Genomic DNA, 16,839 nt, shown 5'->3' with positions numbered 1-16,839 from the left:
CGGTGAATCAGTCGGGTTAAAGGTCTTTTGCCCGTGTGATGTTTTCTAAATGTGATCCATGATTTTCATACAATACCGGTCATTATCCAGAAGAAAATCCAGTCTAGTAACAGCAGAACTAAGTATTTTTAAACACCACCTGTCGGCCAGCATGAGAATTCCCCTATCCCTCCCCTGGGCCAAAGTGAATACCACACCCTATTTTAAACCAGATCGGGGGGTTAGGCCTCGGTTCTTCTCTGCAGTTCTCACGTAAAGCAGATCGCACCTTGAAGTGGTCGATGAGAGATCAGGAAATGCTACACTGAAAACATCTGATGCTGTAAAGTTAATAGTTTGAACTACAGGCTGCCTGCAACAGTTTGACATTTAGAGTAGTTCACCAGTTCAGCCTGGTGTCAAACATCTGTTGAACACCACTGCCCCCCAGTGACTGAATGTAGTGGAGCAGCAAGATCATCTCTATACTCAAAGTGTTTTAGAGCTTTTAAGTCAGTCAAATTAATATAAACCCATTAGTCATATAGGCTGCATTAGATATTAAACAGGCTTAGAGTATAGAGTGAACTGCTCAATTAAAAATGCTCTCCAACAATAGTTCTGCCCTGTGGAATGGGTCAATTAAAAGACAGTAAACAATAGTTCAGTCAATGAACAATTTTTATTCTTTTTGACATAAAAAAAAACAGATCAGAGATCAATACAAGGGAATGTATGCCATTTTAATACTCCTCCCCTTCATCCTCCTCTCCCAGACTATCAGTTCCGACCTCCTCGTAATCCTTCTCCAGAGCCGCCATATCCTCTCTGGCCTCAGAGAACTCTCCCTCCTCCATACCCTCACCCACATACCAGTGAACAAAGGCCCTCTTAGCGTACATCAGATCGAACTTGTGGTCGAGCCGAGCCCAGGCCTCTGCAATAGCAGTGGTGTTGCTCAGCATGCACACAGCCCTCTGGACCTTGGCCAGGTCTCCACCAGGAACTACGGTGGGCGGCTGGTAGTTGATGCCAACCTTGAACCCAGTGGGGCACCAGTCCACAAACTGGATGGAGCGCTTGGTTTTGATGGTGGCAATGGCAGCGTTGACGTCTTTGGGCACCACATCACCACGATACAAGAGGCAGCAAGCCATGTACTTGCCGTGGCGAGGGTCGCATTTCACCATCTGATTGGCCGGCTCGAAGCAGGCGTTGGTGATTTCGGACACCGTTAACTGCTCGTGGTAAGCCTTCTCAGCTGAGATAACAGGGGCATAGGTGGCCAGAGGGAAGTGGATACGGGGATATGGCACCAAGTTGGTCTGGAACTCTGTCAGATCAACATTGAGGGCGCCGTCGAAGCGAAGGGAAGCAGTGATGGAGGACACGATCTGACTGATCAACCTGTTCAGGTTGGTGTAAGACGGACGCTCGATATCGAGGTTCCTGCGGCAGATATCATAGATGGCCTCGTTATCCACCATGAAGGCACAGTCAGAGTGCTCCAGGGTGGTGTGGGTGGTCAGGATGGCGTTGTAGGGCTCCACCACAGCGGTGGACACCTGAGGAGCTGGGTAGATGGAGAACTCCAGCTTGGACTTCTTGCCGTAGTCAACAGACAGACGCTCCATCAGCAGGGAGGTGAAACCAGAGCCGGTGCCACCTCCGAAGCTGTGGAAGACCAGGAAGCCCTGAAGGCCAGTGCACTGGTCAGACTGAGGACAGAGAGAGAGAGAGACACCAATTACATATGAGATACAGTAATGTCATTTAATTTGATATTCTGGAGAAAAATCTGAATTTCTTCTGCTCTGAATTTACCAGCTTACGCAGCCTGTCCAGCACCAGGTCGATGATCTCTTTGCCGATGGTGTAGTGTCCGCGGGCGTAGTTGTTGGCAGCATCCTCCTTGCCGGTGATCAGCTGCTCAGGGTGGAAGAGCTGGCGGTAGGTCCCAGTGCGCACCTCATCTAAGAGGACAAAAAACAGACATTGCATCAGTTGTGGTTTATAATTATCAGATATTTAAATTTCCTTTTGCCTGAATTAATGTTCAGCTAAAGAGAATTACACTTACCGATGACAGTGGGCTCCAGGTCCACAAAAACAGCCCTGGGGACGTGCTTTCCGGCTCCAGTCTCACTGAAGAAGGTGTTGAAGGAATCGTCTCCTCCTCCAATGGTCTTATCACTGGGCATCTGTCCGTTCGGCTGGATCCCATGTTCCAGACAGTAAAGCTCCCAGCAGGCATTGCCAATCTGGACACCGGCCTGACCGACGTGCACGGAAATACACTCACGCTGGAGGAAAGACACGTAAAATCTGTCATAAAGGATTTATAACAGAAATAAATAAACACTCGGCTGGCTGAAAAGCTGTGTTTAGAAGTTTCTTGTGAAAAGTGGAACTAATCTGACACCTGAGGCGACTCATCACATGTTGAGAACTGATGCAATATCTACGGAGGAGAAAAAAGGCTCTTTTGTGAAGAACCAGATACCACATGATAATGACTGAGTCACCTGACCACATGTTGCACATTGATTAACCCTTAAGAAAGACATCACAGAGAGGCTCATTATTCAGACATACAATGTGCTTAAAGAAACCTTGAACAAACGCTTTCCACATTAAAGTCCTGCAGTGGAAGAAAACAAACACAGCTGTACTGACTTTAATACAAAAGTTATAGGCCTGCACAACATGAAAGATTAAATATAAAAAAGCCCCCATAAGGCTTTTAGTGAATGGGTTTTTGTGTGAAAAGCTTGTGGTTGCAGTTTCATAAAGGGCCAGGCCCCTTCAAACAGGAATGTTTCAGGATGAAAGCACATTGACCTTCGCCAACTGGGTCAATATGCAGACAGAAAGACCGGAAACTGAAACCAGACTGAACTTGAATTGGGGCTGGGCCCCGAGTTACACTTAGTAAATACGACACATTTTTTTTTTTTTTTTTTGTTTCACATATAAACTCAAAAGCAGCCAGTTAAGTTGATAATTAAACTTTTTCCCACATGACACACTTTAAAACCTTTAAATTTGCTTAAATCAACACATCATAATTGAAGAAAAAAAACGTAATATATATATATATATATATATGAATACTCACCATGTTTCCTGGAGTTGTGAAAGTGTCGGAGTTTGGATGAGGAAGAGGAAGAGAACAAGTTATCTCTCACAGTTAGGCCTTTATGTGTCCTGTGTAAGAAGTAACTGCTGTGTTGGAGCGGGGCGGGGCCTTTTATACTCTCTGGCCGGAGGAAAAGTTCTGGCGATTCTGATTGGCTGTCGGGTGTCACGTGGGGGCGATTCCTATTGGTGGAAAACGAAACAGTGACTCCGCTGCGACGTGCCACGAGCTCTGTAGGAAAGTAGGCCAACCGACAGCGTGATTAAGACCGGAAGTGAAGACCTTTTAAAGGGATTTTTGATCCTTTACCGTCTTTTATTTGTATCGCCTCTTTAAAAAAATGCATAAATAAATACATATACATAAAGTATAACTGTTTCAGATTCGCTGTTTCTTTTGTGTTCTCGAAAATCGGCTGTTTTATGTGGTTTTTTTTTCTTTTAAAAACCAACAAACAGAAAGAAGCGCTCAGCAGTGATGGAAAGTAACTAAGTACACGTATTATATGTAACTTAGTTGTATTAAATGGACGCCTTTCTAGTCTTCTGACCACTCAAAGTGCTTCACACACATTCCTACGTTTGCTCATCATCACAAATAGATCGGGGATCGAACCGCCGACCTTCTGATTAGTGGACCACCTCGACTCCTGAGCCTCAAGCCTGATTATATAGTCGGGACACAAAAGAATTAAAGTTACAGAGAACAATATGTAATCAGGTCACAGTTGCATTAAGTAAAAATGGGGATTATTTAGCAGGATTACAATTTTAAAACACACTGAGCAGATGACACATTTTTGATTCCAAAAATCTTCCATTTTCCATTGTTTGCGTTTCTTCAATGGTTACATTGTTCTGTTGTCTTATAGAATATATTTGCATAAATAAATCTTACTAACATTGTCTTTTCTCTTGTCTTTATTTACATATTTGGTGTTGAGGTCACCCAAGAGTAAGTAAGTAAGTACATTTACTCATGTACAGTTTTTAGATACTTTTACTTGAGTATTTCCAGTTTTTGCTACTTTATACTTTATCCGCTACAGTTCAGAGGTAAATGTTGTACTTTTTACAAAATGTATTTGTTAACTAGTTACTTTGCAGTTTCACATGATTAATACCAAATACTATCAACAGATAAATTGCAATGTATTATTAAAGTCATGTACACATGCATCCATACCAGTATTTATAATCAAATTATATAATAAATCTTATGAAATTGGCCATTGTGCACCATGAGTACTCTTACTTTTGGTACTTTAAGTATATTTTGATGCTTTTACTTAAAGAAATGTTTGAATGCAAGACTTTTATTGTAGTATTTCTACACTGGGGTATTTTTAGGTTACTTTTACTTAAGTAAAATATCTGACTATTTCCACCACTCATATTCAGATCCTTGACTTAAGTAACAGTAGCAATACAACCTTAAACTCCTGCATTCAAATGTTGTTTATCAGCAAAATGTGCTTAAAGTATCTAAAGTAAAAGTATGCCTTCTACACAAAAAAAAACCCTCTGGCTGATATTTTATTGTATTATTTAATCTTGATACTGAGGCACATGGTCAAGTTGGAGCTTGTTTTAAATACTTCACATACAGTTAAGTAGTTCAATCCAGTGTTTCCGACCTCGCAATCTCTTCCTGATGTGTGAATTTTTCTGCTCTAAACTTTAGTTTCACCACCAGAGGTCCCCATTTATTTACAAATCGTCAATTTCTTAACCTGCTTGATTTCATATTTAGGCTGAATAATATTTCATACATTGGATACTTTTACAGTAAAGTTCTCCCTGGATGCATCCACAAAACATTTAATACAATCAGAGACTTCATTTTTTTGGTTTGGATGTATTCTTCATATTAAACATACGTCACTAATTTGACTTTCCAATCTGAATTTTGTGAAGTCACAAAGATTTTAAACTGAAGCAATGAGCTGTTCTTACCAACAGTAGTGAAGGTATGTATTAAAGAGTATAAACAGTGCAGTGAATGAACAAACTTTATTTTTAACACTAGAGGCACAGATCAAAGATCAATACAAGGAAATGTTTAATACTCCTCCCCTTCATCCTCCTCTTCCAGACTATCAGCTCCAACCTCCTCATAATCCTTCTCCAGAGCCGCCATATCCTCTCTGGCCTCAGAGAACTCTCCCTCCTCCATACCCTCACCCACATACCAGTGAACAAAGGCACGCTTAGCGTACATCAGATCAAACTTGTGGTCGAGCCGAGCCCAGGCCTCTGCAATAGCAGTGGTGTTGCTCAGCATGCACACAGCCCTCTGGACCTTGGCCAGATCTCCACCAGGAACTACGGTGGGTGGCTGGTAGTTGATGCCAACCTTGAACCCAGTGGGACACCAGTCCACAAACTGGATGGTGCGCTTGGTTTTGATGGTGGCAATGGCAGCGTTGACGTCTTTGGGCACCACATCACCACGATACAAGAGGCAGCAAGCCATGTACTTGCCGTGGCGAGGGTCGCATTTCACCATCTGATTGGCCGGCTCGAAGCAGGCGTTGGTGATTTCGGACACCGTTAATTGCTCGCGGTAAGACTTCTCAGCAGAAGTGACAGGGGCATAGGTGGCCAGAGGGAAGTGGATACGGGGATATGGCACCAAGTTGGTCTGGAACTCTGTCAGATCAACATTGAGGGCGCCGTCGAAGCGAAGGGAAGCAGTGATGGAGGACACAATCTGACCAATTAGCCTGTTCAAGTTGGTGTAAGACGGACGCTCGATATCGAGGTTCCTACGGCAGATATCGTAGATGGCCTCGTTATCCACCATGAAGGCACAGTCAGAGTGCTCCAGGGTGGTGTGGGTGGTCAGGATGGCGTTGTAGGGCTCCACCACAGCGGTGGACACCTGAGGAGCTGGGTAGATGGAGAACTCCAGCTTGGACTTCTTGCCGTAGTCAACAGACAGACGCTCCATCAGCAGGGAGGTGAAACCAGAGCCGGTGCCACCTCCGAAGCTGTGGAAAACCAGGAAGCCCTGAAGGCCAGTGCACTGGTCAGACTATGGACAGAGAGGGAGAGACACATATATAAGATAAAATACAATGATTTAGTTTGATATTTTAAATAAAAATTACGAATGGATCCCTGGTATCAAGTTCCCCACCAATTTGCGAATCCTGTCCAGCACCAGGTCGATGATGTCTTTGCCGATGGTGTAGTGTCCACGGGCGTAGTTGTTGGCAGCATCCTCCTTGCCGGTGATCAGCTGCTCAGGGTGGAAGAGCTGACGGTAGGGCCCAGTGCGCACCTCATCTAAGTGGAGTTACCATAAATTATAGAAAGATTCAACTAAGAAGAATCAAGAAGCAAATATATTAGCTTTTATTAGAATGCATGTTTAATGAGAGTTTACCAATGACAGTGGGCTCCAGGTCCACAAAAACAGCCCTGGGGACGTGCTTTCCGGCTCCAGTCTCACTGAAGAAGGTGTTGAAGGAATCATCTCGTCCTCCAATGGTCTTGTCACTGGGCATCCGTCCGTCTGGCTGGATCCCATGTTCCAGGCAGTAAAGTTCCCAGCAGGCATTCCCGATCTGAACACCAGCCTGACCAACGTGCAGTGAAATACACTCACGCTGGAGGAAAACAAAGCATGTTACTATCTAAAGAACACACAAGAAACTACTGTGCCATTGACTACCAACTCAGAGTCTCTATGAAGTCTGAAGTTAACTGATTCTTACCAGGATCTGATGCACAACTGCACACTCACCTTACAGAAACAGGATTTTGGTTTGGCTTAAGCTTGAAAATCTTCATTAAGAGTTGTTCAAAAAGAATGATTCATTCAGAAATCTACCACCACCACTACATCGATTACCTTGACAGAAAGTGCATAGTCCTCATTGTACACCGGGAGCTGCAACATTTTCCCGGTCAGCATGCACCCGATCCTTCTTCAACTGTCCACCTTTGTTTCCGTTTGGCATATCCTGCTGCTACTGCTCTGAAGCAATATAGAGAGAGACAGAGAATCCACCTGGTGCTTCCTGCTGCTGATAACCAGGGAACCACCTGTAAGGGTCAGCTGCTTTAACTGACTGACCCACTCCCATAGTGCCTCTACTCTCCCTCACTCACACTCATAGAGGGAGGCGTAGATAGAAAGGCAACACCCCAAATTCCTCCTCCTCCAGGCCCCTGTTCAGTGATCAAGCTAATTAGATCTTTTACTTAGTAAGTAAAAGTACCAATCAAATGATGTAAATTCCACCACAAGAAAGCTCTTTATTCAGAAAACATCAATCGGAAATATCGTGGTAACATTTGTATAAAGAAGATGCATTTAAGTTACGTTTAAGCAGATAAATTCAACACATTTTAAATAAGTTTGGAGAAATGCTGTATATGAGTGTAACTTCAGTTAACTGAATGTAATGGGTACAAATTAACTTAATTTACCTTAACAAATACTTGAGTTACTTCTACTCAAATCAAATATTTTTTGGTTGCTAATGTTAAATGGTTTAAAGCAATCAGTTTCAGTTGAACTAACTCATCAGGTTTTACAGTGTATATTAGATCCACAATTGACCTTTGAAACCCCCAAAAAGCATACAGTTAGACTTGTGGAGGACACTATTCTCAAGTTCTAGTCTGCTGCAGACAATATGAACTGCTCAGAAACTTGACTTCAAAGAAGGTTTGTCTTTCAAGAGACAGAGAGGATCAAGAAGAACAACAACGTACTGGAGAGTTCACAAAGCGCAAAAGGTTTCTGCAGCCAGTTCAGCTTATAAGCTCCTGTGAAAATAATGAGGACACGTTCACTATTGGGAGCATTGGTGCATGCAGGAAAGGATGAGATTAAGAGACGGTGTAATGAGGAGAACAGGAAGGGAGAATGATGGTGGGAGATAAGAAAGAAAAGTGTGTGACTAATGTTGAAACAACTCCAGGGAATAACACGGTGGGAGTCAAGGGGAGGGGAGAATGCTTCATTCTTATGAGTGTTACAAACCCCCATCACCCCCCACTCTTAACCCCTCAGAGGCTCAGCTCGAGTGTGCATATTGTATGTCTGTGTGTGTTTGTGAGTGTGTGTGTGTGTAGCGTAGATTTGAGGCGGAAATTCGCGAAAATCTCCCTTAACCATGGAGTTTCATTTACCCCCTATGGAGGAACTAACCATGTATTTTAAAGGCAGTATAGATGTATCAGGAAGGGTATGAATGAATGAGCCGGGCCTGGCGCCATGAGTGGTCTTAAGGTGGATTTGCCCCCCTTAGTTGTAGTTTTGTACCCTCTGTTTAAGCTTTATGTATCTAAAATGATTGGCCCGAGATACATGTGGCTGTCACTTAGCGGTTAATTTAAAACCGCGGACAGTGCTGTTTGTTGTGTGTAGGCCTCTGGTTCTCAAACTATGCTATGTGTACCTCTTGTGGTACACGACCTGCCACGAGTGGTACACAGAGGAATCTCTGAAATGTTGAACCACTATTCAATTCAATTCAATTCAATTTTATTTGTATAGCGCCAATTCATAACAGAAGTTATCTCAGGACACTTTTCAAATAGAGCAGGTCTAGACCGAACTCTTTAACATTAATTACAGAGACCCAACAGTACCACCATGAGCAAGCACTTGGCGACCAGTTGGGGTGAGAAACCCCGGCGGTGGTGAGAGAGAGAGAGAGAGAGAGAGAGAGAGAGAGAGAGAGAGAGAGGCGAGAGAAAAGACAGACAGACAGACAGGTGCACAGCAACAACAGTATTGGCAATGGCAGTCAAGCAGGACCATGGCAGGAGGCTCCACCAGGATCCATGAGAACCTGTGAGACGAGAAAGCACATGTGTCTACAGTGGCGCAGAAGGGACAAACTAAATACTGGCTGTAGATCAGAGGGCCTTTTTGTTGCCACCATAGGTTCTCCTGCACACTTCACATGGCCTGTCTTCATTCCCAGGTCATCAAATGCAGACGGAAGCAAAAATCTGAAACTTCACATCTAGATGCCACTAAATCCTACACACTGGTCCTTCAAAGGAGTATCTACAGCAGTGGTTCCCAACCTTTTTCCTTAAGGAACTCACTATGTATTATTTAGTAAACTGACAACCCCTGATTAACTCACATATTTTATGGACATTTTATATTATATTCAAAACTGTGCAATTAACCTAAATAGTGAACTCAGTAACTGAAAGAAGCTTGGAGATTATTTCCTCTAAAGGGAATTTTTAATACAATTCTCTGTATTATGTATTTTCTTTCATAATTAAAAAATAATAATACATAGTTAATAGGCTTCTTTTCTGACAGATTCTGTGTTTCTTTGTCCCTGATGCTTTGTTAAATGCTGAGATTTAGGGCTACTGTGTGTATTTTCATTTAGTTTTCTGACGCACCTTAAAATCAAGAAGGCCTCACGACCCCACACAAATCTTTGCCGACCCCTAATGGGGGTCCCAACCCACAGGTTGAGAACCACTGGTCTACAGCATGTGATTGGTTTGTCCGTTCTGGTCTACTGTAAAAACATAGCGGTTAAACATGGCGGACTCCATGGAAGGTGACCTGCAGTGTCTGTAGATAAAAACGTCTCATTCTAAGGTAACAAAAATACAACAGTTCTTATTTTCAGATGACTATACACTAATGAACTAAAACTATATCTATATGTATATTATATAATATAATATTATGTTCTATTTCTGCCACTAGATCCTCCTGAATGTTACACACTGGTCCTTTAAAGGAAATGGGGTGGAAATGGTCATCTGGCAGAAGTTGTGACATTTTGACCTCTGTAAATTAAGAAGTTGAGTCATCCACATACACACACACACCCAGCCACTAAAACCCCCATATCCACCCCCCCGTCCTTGCAGTCTGACAACAAAGTCCCCTTTCCAACCCTGCCATAAGAGGAAGCCAGGGATTAGTGGAGATTATGCTGTAGTGTCTCCATGGAGATTTACTAGGCCACAGTAGGGGGGCGTCTAGACAACATAGAGGAGCGTCTAGGCAACAGTAGGCATGACAGTGGGTTTGGAGTTTGGTTGGATGTATATAGTTTTATGAGACATGTTTTTTTGTTAGTAGACAGATTTCAGCTTTACAAATCTACATTGCTTGCATTGTTGTACACTGAGTTCAGTTAGTTGCAATCTGAAGGGATTCAAAAGCAAAAATCACACCTGAGAAGGCCTGATGCTGTAAAAGTCATTCAGTCCTTAAACTACATCTGTTGAACACCACTGCCCCCAAGTGACTGAAGTGAGCGGAGCAACAAGATCATCTCTACAGTCAAAGTATTTTAGATCTTTAGTGTAGTGTGAGCAGAGTTAAAGGTCTTTGTAGTACAAAATATCACGAAAAACTCTAGAACTCTTCACAAACTAATGTGATACTGCCAAAGACAGCAGCATCTCATTAGCATTTATCAAACTACAGAACAATCTGGATTGCTGTTAGTGATGATATTTTCTTAATTCACTTATGTTTTGTCTATTTGCATGTGTTTTCTTAAGTGTCAGTGTGTTGAGCAGTCAGGGCCACCATATACTGTATTTTAACGTGCAGGTTAATGAAAGCTATTGTCATGAGTGAATGAAAAAAGAGCTATTGTAAGTCCCATTTAAATTGTTTCAGAAATTTTGACTAGCGATGAACAATATGGATATTTTTTCAGTCAATAACCGATAATTGTGTTTTAAAAAGAAGTTAATAACCTGATGTTCATTTATTTTTTCTAGTAAAAGAAATCAAACGTACTTTGTAATTCAAAATAAATCATTATTACTGGCCCATAATTTAATTATCAGAATAATACATAACATAAATGTCCCGTTAACAGCCAATAATTTATCAGCCTTGATATATATCGTGACCAAATTTGATCAGTTTGCCATCGCTGCAATCCAAGTTCGATGGTTAACAAACGCTGACTCAAATTTAAATGTTTGGGTAATTCTCTTGAGCAGTAAAAGCATCAGACCACTTTTGCTTTCAAGTTATGTTCGCATAACTAAGACTAAAATCGGATATATTTCCCTGTAATAAAAACTGGAAATGTATCATTAAGAAGCTCATACAGCGTGGTTTCCTCTGTGGGGAACAGATATCAGATATATGTGACAGGCTGTTTATAATGTCTCTTATATTTTATACAATAACCAAGTAGATGTAGTGGAGAATAAACATAGTTTACTGACACCTATCCATCTTGTCATTTTAAATATTATAGAAACATATATGAATTCAGAATATGTACTCAAAGTAAGTTAGGAAAAAATTAAGCTAGTATGGTGGCGAACTTAATATGGGGAATGGGCCCTGGGCTGGAAGTTTGAGATCCCTGGTGTAACATTAAGAAAGTGATGCATTAACTCACTTAACTTTTAAATGAGTAAATGTTTTGGTGTCTTAATCTGACATTTAAAGAAGCTGCTGTTACTGAAAGGATCAAACCTCTTGTATGTAGAACAATGTAAGCACAGTGGGTGCAATGTATGCTGCATAATTTCACATGTAATGTAAATGTATTGGTATATGGCAATTTGTAAGATTAAATCTAAAACTCCCTTATTGGATTACACAACCTGGCTAATGATTCAGAATTCAGATTTTGAAAGACCAAACACTCCTGACTAAAGATTTTTTTTAAAAAGGTTATATTAACAACACAGACAACTTCATTTGTTACAGGAACTTTATTTAAAACATAGCCAAAAGGATATTTGATAGACAAACATTTCTTTATGGAATGGCTTTCAGAGAAAATTTGAAGCAGTTGTTTCCTGTGTAACTCATGCTTTATGTCCCTTTTAATACTGCTCTTCCTCGTGCCTTTAAAGACTTCAACTTACTCCCAACCTAACAACCTGGTTTACATCCTCTCTTGCCCTTCCTATCACAGGTACTTAACATCCAAATTGACAGTTGCAGGAGTTTTATTCTGAAAAGCCAAACTGGTAATAACCAAACAAACATTTCTTTTTGGAATGTATTTAAGAAAGTATGGAATCAATTATTTCCTGTTTAACTAACACTTTTATGTTCCTTTTAATACTCCTCTCCTTCCTCCTCTCCCTCACCCTCAATGGAGTCAACTCCAACCTCCTCATAATCCTTCTCCAGAGCTGCCATGTCCTCTCTGGCCTCAGAGAACTCTCCCTCCTCCATACCCTCACCCACATACCAGTGAACAAAGGCACGCTTAGCGTACATCAGATCGAACTTGTGGTCGAGCCGAGCCCAGGCCTCTGCAATAGCAGTGGTGTTGCTCAGCATGCACACAGCCCTCTGGACCTTGGCCAGGTCTCCACCAGGAACTACGGTGGGCGGCTGGTAGTTGATGCCAACCTTGAAACCAGTGGGGCACCAGTCCACAAACTGGATGGTGCGCTTGGTTTTGATGGTGGCAATGGCAGCGTTGACGTCTTTGGGCACCACATCACCACGATACAAGAGGCAGCAAGCCATGTACTTGCCGTGGCGAGGGTCGCATTTCACCATCTGATTGGCCGGCTCGAAGCAGGCGTTGGTGATTTCAGACACTGAGAGCTGCTCATGGTAAGCCTTCTCAGCTGAGATAACAGGGGCATAGGTGGCCAGAGGGAAGTGGATACGGGGATATGGCACCAAGTTGGTCTGGAACTCTGTCAGATCAACATTGAGGGCGCCGTCGAAGCGAAGGGAAGCAGTGATGGAGGACACAATCTGACCAATCAGCCTGTTCAAGTTGGTGTAAGACGGACGCTCGATATCGAGGTTCCTACGGCAGATATCGTAGATGGCCTCGTTATCCACCATGAAGGCACAGTCAGAGTGCTCCAGGGTGGTGTGGGTGGTCAGGATGGAATTGTAGGGCTCCACCACAGCGGTGGACACCTGAGGAGCTGGGTAGATGGAGAACTCCAGCTTGGACTTCTTGCCGTAGTCGACAGACAGACGCTCCATCAGCAGGGAGGTGAAACCAGAGCCGGTACCACCTCCGAAGCTGTGGAAAACCAGGAAGCCCTGAAGGCCGGTGCACTGGTCAGACTGAGGACAGAGAGAGAGAGAGACAACAATTACATATGAGATACAGTTATGTCATTTAATTTGATATTCTGGAGAAAAATCTGAACTCCTTCTGCTCTGAATTTACCAGTTTGCGGATCCTGTCCAGCACCAGGTCGATGATCTCTTTGCCGATGGTGTAGTGTCCGCGGGCGTAGTTGTTGGCAGCATCCTCCTTGCCGGTGATCAGCTGCTCAGGGTGGAAGAGCTGGCGGTAGGTCCCAGTGCGCACCTCATCTAAGAGGACAAAAAACAGACATTGCATCAGTTGTGGTTTATAATTATCAGATATTTCACTTTCCATTTGCCTGAGTTAATGTTAAGCTAAAGAGAATTACACTTACCAATGACAGTGGGCTCAAGGTCCACAAAAACAGCCCTGGGGACGTGCTTTCCGGCTCCAGTTTCACTGAAGAAGGTGTTGAAGGAATCGTCTCCTCCTCCAATGGTCTTATCACTGGGCATCTGTCCGTCCGGCTGGATCCCATGTTCCAGGCAGTAAAGCTCCCAGCAGGCATTGCCAATCTGGACACCGGCCTGACCGACGTGGATGGAGATACACTCACGCTGGAGGAAAGCAAAACAAAAAGTTATTTACCTGCATGCATTCAATTAGACATGTCATACTGGGAAAGAAATATACATTTCATACACTTGTATAGTCATAATATTTCCATGTATTAATCAAACCGCCTCATTCTGAGTTGTACCTGGTTAAAAAGTGGGCTGGCTACAGAACTCTAACGTTATTAGCGACAACCAATCAGCAGCAGTCCGGTAACGGTCGACTGACAGACTCAACTTTACTCCGGCGCGCCGCATTGTGTCTGGAACTACGTTGCTATGCGACAAGCCCTTCACTCTGGCAGCGGATGACGTGAGTTCGAATTCGTGTGAAAACCGTAAAAAAAAAAAAAAAAAAAAAGAACGTTCACCTTAGAACGCGCGTCACAGAGAATGCAGAGTAACGTGTGAGTTCTGACAACAGAACGTTCAGCTGTTCTCTGTGAGCAGCAGCTCGGCAGTGTCCATTACCGGCATGAATATTTAATGCCTTGCGCCACGCTGACAGCGCATTTCATCCATTGGCCCCCCACGGATTGGGTTTCTCTGGGTGTGGGACATTTGGAGACGGGTACCGCTTCTGCGCATCCTCCGTGCCAGTACACCGAATTAACGTTACAGGGCAGCGCTGTCACGAGCTTAGCCGTTAGCCGAGGGAGAGAAATCAAATACCGCAACAGACGGCGTTAACGTTATTCATTCCGCCCACAGCGCAATCTGCTGAACACCTCTTTTGTTCACCCTGCCTGCCACGTAACGTCCCACTCAGCACCGCCGGAACACGAGCCCAACACCAGAGCTCACACTAAAACATTCACAATCAAACCAAAGTGACACTTTAACAATTTATAATCCCTCAAACTCTCATTCCTGCTTTTACATTAATGCTCTCTCCTCCTCCTCCTCCTCCTCCTCCTCCTCTTCATCCCCATCCTCACAACTCCCATCCTTACACACTGGACCTCAAATATGACTATTTAAGTTTAGAAAAAGTTTTTTTTTTTTTTTTTTTACCATGTTGTTATGCTGAAGTCGCGGCAGACGGTTGAAGAAACTCCTTCACAGAGAGTCTTACAGTTCGACAGTTATGGGGTCGATGTAAGAGATAATGGCGCACATGAGGATGGACAGTGGTATATATGCAAGTGCAGCGCTGGCGCTGGTGCCTGCTCCACCGCTATTGGTCAATTCTCCTGTCAGTGTGACGTTTGAAGCCGTCCTCGGCTTTCTATTGGATGAGCGCCTCTGTCGCCACAAGGACCACCTCCTAGACCCCACCCGTATCCCGTCATCCTCCAGTTACTGTGCTGTAAGCATGGCGACTCTTATTGTGTGGGAAATGCTGCGTAATTTTCAGCACGCTGGCACCAGACAGGCCCAGTCTGCCATATGGAAAAAAAAAAGTTTGCATGTATTTCCGCATTAAAGACTAATGAATCCAAGCTGAATAACACATTACATTGCTTGTAATAGAACATAATAGAGAGGAATAGACTCGAGTATAGTGTGCAATTTGAGAATACAGCAGTGTTGACCATAATCATATTGATTATATCTTTGATCTGAGTAGGCCTCATGCATAATACACATGATTGACTTCTGAACACCTGCCAATCAAAATCAATTAGGTAATTAGTCAACTCAGCTGCCCCCGAAATTCTGGTACTAATTAGCCAACATTTCAAATATGGATGATTCCACACTGCAGAGTTATACAGATCTTCCAGAAAGACTGGGAGGCTTTTATAATGTGAAACTGGATCTGAAGACAAAATCAAGAAAGAAGTTTGAAGCTTGTTTCCAAGTAGATTCTGTTATATTCTTGGTGCATCGAACAGTTTGTCAGGCGTTCTACATATTATTTAAAAATATCTTTGTTTACATTATTATTATTATTGATCAGAAGTAGTTTGAAGCCTGTTTTTAGGTAGATTATCTTACATTCATTATATTTTTGGTCCTCTATCCTCCTGTGATACTTGTTTTACATCATACAGTTTATCAAGCATTCTACATTTTTGTTTAGACAATGGCTGTGGATGTTATTGATCAGAAATATCACTTGACTTTTAATATCCTGATTTTATTCTCAAGTCTGTCTGAGATAAAAGAGGTCAAGCTGTCCAGTCATAGATGAAGGACATGTAGGCTGTGAGAGCCACAGACGCCCAACCCCCAGCCCCCCTCCCAAGATTTCCCCGTTGCTAGGAAATGAATAACGGAGTTGCCTGGATACAGCCCAGTATCCACACAGACCGCCTTTATCTGGCGGTCACGTGACCCGGCTTAAATGGCAGCATTAACGGGCTGCAGTGCAGCTGCCTCTCTGGGGAGATGTGAGTAGGCCTCAGCCACCTCTTTTCCAAAAAAAAACCTTTCGCACTGATGTCCTGTGCCTGTAAGGAAATACACTTGCTCTCTCACCTTCAACTAAACGTGTCCTCCTCTTATAAAACTGCTGACTAAATAGGATTAAAAAAATGTCCTGTCAGGATGATGGGGTGCGGCCTCTGCGGCACTAGATGCATGGCGTCAATGTGGGTCAGCTCTTTTGTTTGTACAATTCATCAAAGCAGCTGTTGTTCTCATAAAAGCTCATTCTTTCTGGAGACAGTAATGTTACTGGACGCACGAAGCAGCTCTGTTGGTGTCTGTATTAAAGTCAAGTCAACTTTCAATGACAAAGGCCATAAATTGTTCTTCATTGGGCCTAAAGAGCAGCCCAGCAAACTAAAGGACAGTTAAGACGGTTGGTTGCTACCAACAAAAGAAACTCTACAACAGCAGTCGTCCCAGAGGAAGAAACCATACTTCACTGAATGTGGAGCTGCTTAAAATAACCCAGATTTTGAAATGCAAAGTTAAGAGGAACGAATGACGGTTCATAGTTAGCACATTATTCTCTCTGTTCAGTGAATCATACCATCAAATCACCAACATTTCTACCTGTCTTTTTACAGTTGATGTCATTGTGCTTTCCCCGGTACTGTTCTGATATCTGAAGCCTATTCACCCTGAGACATTTTAAAGGTTTTAAAGGAGATTAATGCCACATATACTGTTGGGTCTCTGTAAATAATGTTATAAGAAGTTCGGTCTAGACCTGCTCT

At 43.0% G+C, this 16,839-nt stretch overlaps 1 protein-coding gene, 1 long non-coding RNA gene and 1 pseudogene across 7 annotated transcripts; 1 reads left to right on the top strand and 2 right to left on the bottom strand.

Annotated features, from left to right (window-relative positions):
- Positions 1-642: 642 nt before the first annotated feature.
- LOC127377560 (tubulin alpha-1A chain) lies at positions 643-14,898 on the bottom strand. 6 transcript variants are annotated; one of them, XM_051425571.1, is made up of 5 exons: positions 14,744-14,898; positions 13,510-13,732; positions 13,254-13,402; positions 12,875-13,147; positions 643-1,424 (listed from the first exon to the last, which is right to left on the bottom strand). In XM_051425571.1, the coding sequence occupies exons 1-5, from the start codon at positions 14,744-14,746 to the stop codon at positions 723-725; spliced, it is 1,350 nt and encodes a 449-aa protein (XP_051281531.1). In that variant the 5' UTR covers positions 14,747-14,898; the 3' UTR covers positions 643-722. The 6 variants fall into 6 exon arrangements, with proteins under 6 accessions (XP_051281531.1, XP_051281532.1, XP_051281533.1 ...); XM_051425572.1 differs by having other exon boundaries at positions 643-1,544; positions 12,995-13,147; XM_051425573.1 differs by having other exon boundaries at positions 643-1,645; positions 13,096-13,147.
- Positions 1,275-6,086, top strand: LOC127377564 (uncharacterized). Its single transcript, XR_007887707.1, has 2 exons — positions 1,275-1,424; positions 5,882-6,086. It is a non-coding gene; the product is annotated as an uncharacterized LOC127377564 (long non-coding RNA).
- On the bottom strand, positions 5,112-7,054 carry LOC127377559 (tubulin alpha-1C chain-like; annotated as a pseudogene).
- Positions 14,899-16,839: the final 1,941 nt, after the last annotated feature.

The sequence above is a fragment of the Dicentrarchus labrax genome, unplaced genomic scaffold, assembly GCF_905237075.1.
Source record: "Dicentrarchus labrax unplaced genomic scaffold, dlabrax2021, whole genome shotgun sequence".
Classification (NCBI taxonomy): Eukaryota; Metazoa; Chordata; class Actinopteri; family Moronidae; genus Dicentrarchus; species Dicentrarchus labrax.
This window is presented reverse-complemented; position numbering and strand designations above follow the sequence as displayed.